General features: G+C 39.8%; 1 protein-coding gene across 1 annotated transcript; it reads left to right on the top strand.

Annotated features, from left to right (window-relative positions):
* The first annotated feature begins 249 nt into the window (after window positions 1-249).
* Window positions 250-1,265, top strand: LOC137714336 (uncharacterized). Its single transcript, XM_068453575.2, has 2 exons — window positions 250-377; window positions 536-1,265. The coding sequence occupies exons 1-2, from the start codon at window positions 250-252 to the stop codon at window positions 1,263-1,265; spliced, it is 858 nt and encodes a 285-aa protein (XP_068309676.1).
* The last annotated feature ends 231 nt before the right edge of the window (window positions 1,266-1,496 follow it).

The raw sequence follows: 1,496 nt of genomic DNA, 5'->3' as shown, positions 1-1,496 counted from the left end.
CAACAAAGGCTTCCCCACTATACCTGAAATTTGCCTTTTGATTTTTATTTAACTAGATAAGCAGTCTTGAAAAGTAACTTAAATGAAGACATTCATGAAGGAAAATACTAAGGTGTCCTCTGTAAGATGATGTTTTAATACCTCTAAACCATAAACACAAGGATCGAACAACTAAACCACAATCTCATAACCAAGCACCAGAAAGAACATTGTCAAACTAAGCTGAGCAAGGAAAACATACCTGCAGACATGCCGGTGGAAGAAGAAGCCATACCAATTGACACACAAAACCTTCTCCTCAATGCTCTCCAAATTATAGGTTATTGGAACAATAAGAGCGCGATCTTTGTGAGAGCAGTGGCATGTGGTTTTATACTGTAAGGCCTGGATTGCCCTATAACAATCATACAAGGATTACAAAACTCAATCCCTGTACAAGTATGAATTCTACTCTCGAGCCAATAACAGAGTTTCAATCCAAACCAAAGTTGGATTAACTCTTATAGACACATTAAGACTTCTTTTTATCAATTAGAAATACACAAGAATTATCTCAATTCGTAAGAATCACAACAAAAACAATAAGCTCAGTTGTGTCATTAGTGAGTCTCTTGGATACCCAGCAAAGTTTGACAGCAGTAGACAATTTGGGGCAGATTGGTGACTCTCTTGGATACCCAACAAAAACAATAAGCTCATTTGTGTCATTAGTGAGCATATGGAACTACTTTGGGAGGTATTTTTCGGGGTTTGTCTCCGAAAGCCTAATAGTAAAATGGAAAGTCTCCAGACCCTTAAAGATGACTCTTGTTCTTCTTCTGTCCTGCGTCGGCCACCTCCTCATTGCATTTCCAACCCCGGGATCGGTCTATGTGGCATCTGTGATCATCAGATTTTCTTTCGGTGCCCAATTGCCGTTGCTTTTCGCAATCATTTCCGAGCTCTTTGGGCTCAAGTACTACTCCACATTGTTCAATTGTGGACAGCTTGCCAGCCCCCTCGGGTCCTATATTCTGAATGTGAAGGTCACAGGAATGCTGTATGACAGAGAGGCATTGAAGGAGCTGGCAAAGAGTGGGAGGGATCGGTCTTCAGTGAAGGAGCTGATTTGTCTTGGGAGCCAATGTTATAGGTTGGCTTTCTCAATTTTGGCTGCTGTAACATTCTTTGGTGCAGTTGTTTCATTGATCTTGGTGGTGAGGACAAGAGAGTTTTACAAAGGTGATATTTATAAGAAGTTTAGAGACGAAGCAGAGGATTCATAGATTTTTCTTTCTCTTGCATTGGTAAACATATGGAGTTTGATCTGTTAGCAACTAAGAATTGTTGGAATAGAGATCTTGAGATGCATGAAGCGCGCCAAGAAGAACTTGGACATTTTCCTGGTGAACAATAAAGTTTGACAGGATATATGTACTACAATTACTATTGAAAAGATGTATTTTGTAAGCCAATGGCAATTGCTTTGTGGTTCATATGTGGGTTTCTCACTAGTG

The sequence above is a fragment of the Pyrus communis genome, chromosome 3, assembly GCF_041283825.1.
Source record: "Pyrus communis isolate YQ-2024b chromosome 3, ASM4128382v1, whole genome shotgun sequence".
Taxonomy (NCBI): domain Eukaryota; kingdom Viridiplantae; phylum Streptophyta; class Magnoliopsida; order Rosales; family Rosaceae; genus Pyrus; species Pyrus communis.
This window is presented reverse-complemented; position numbering and strand designations above follow the sequence as displayed.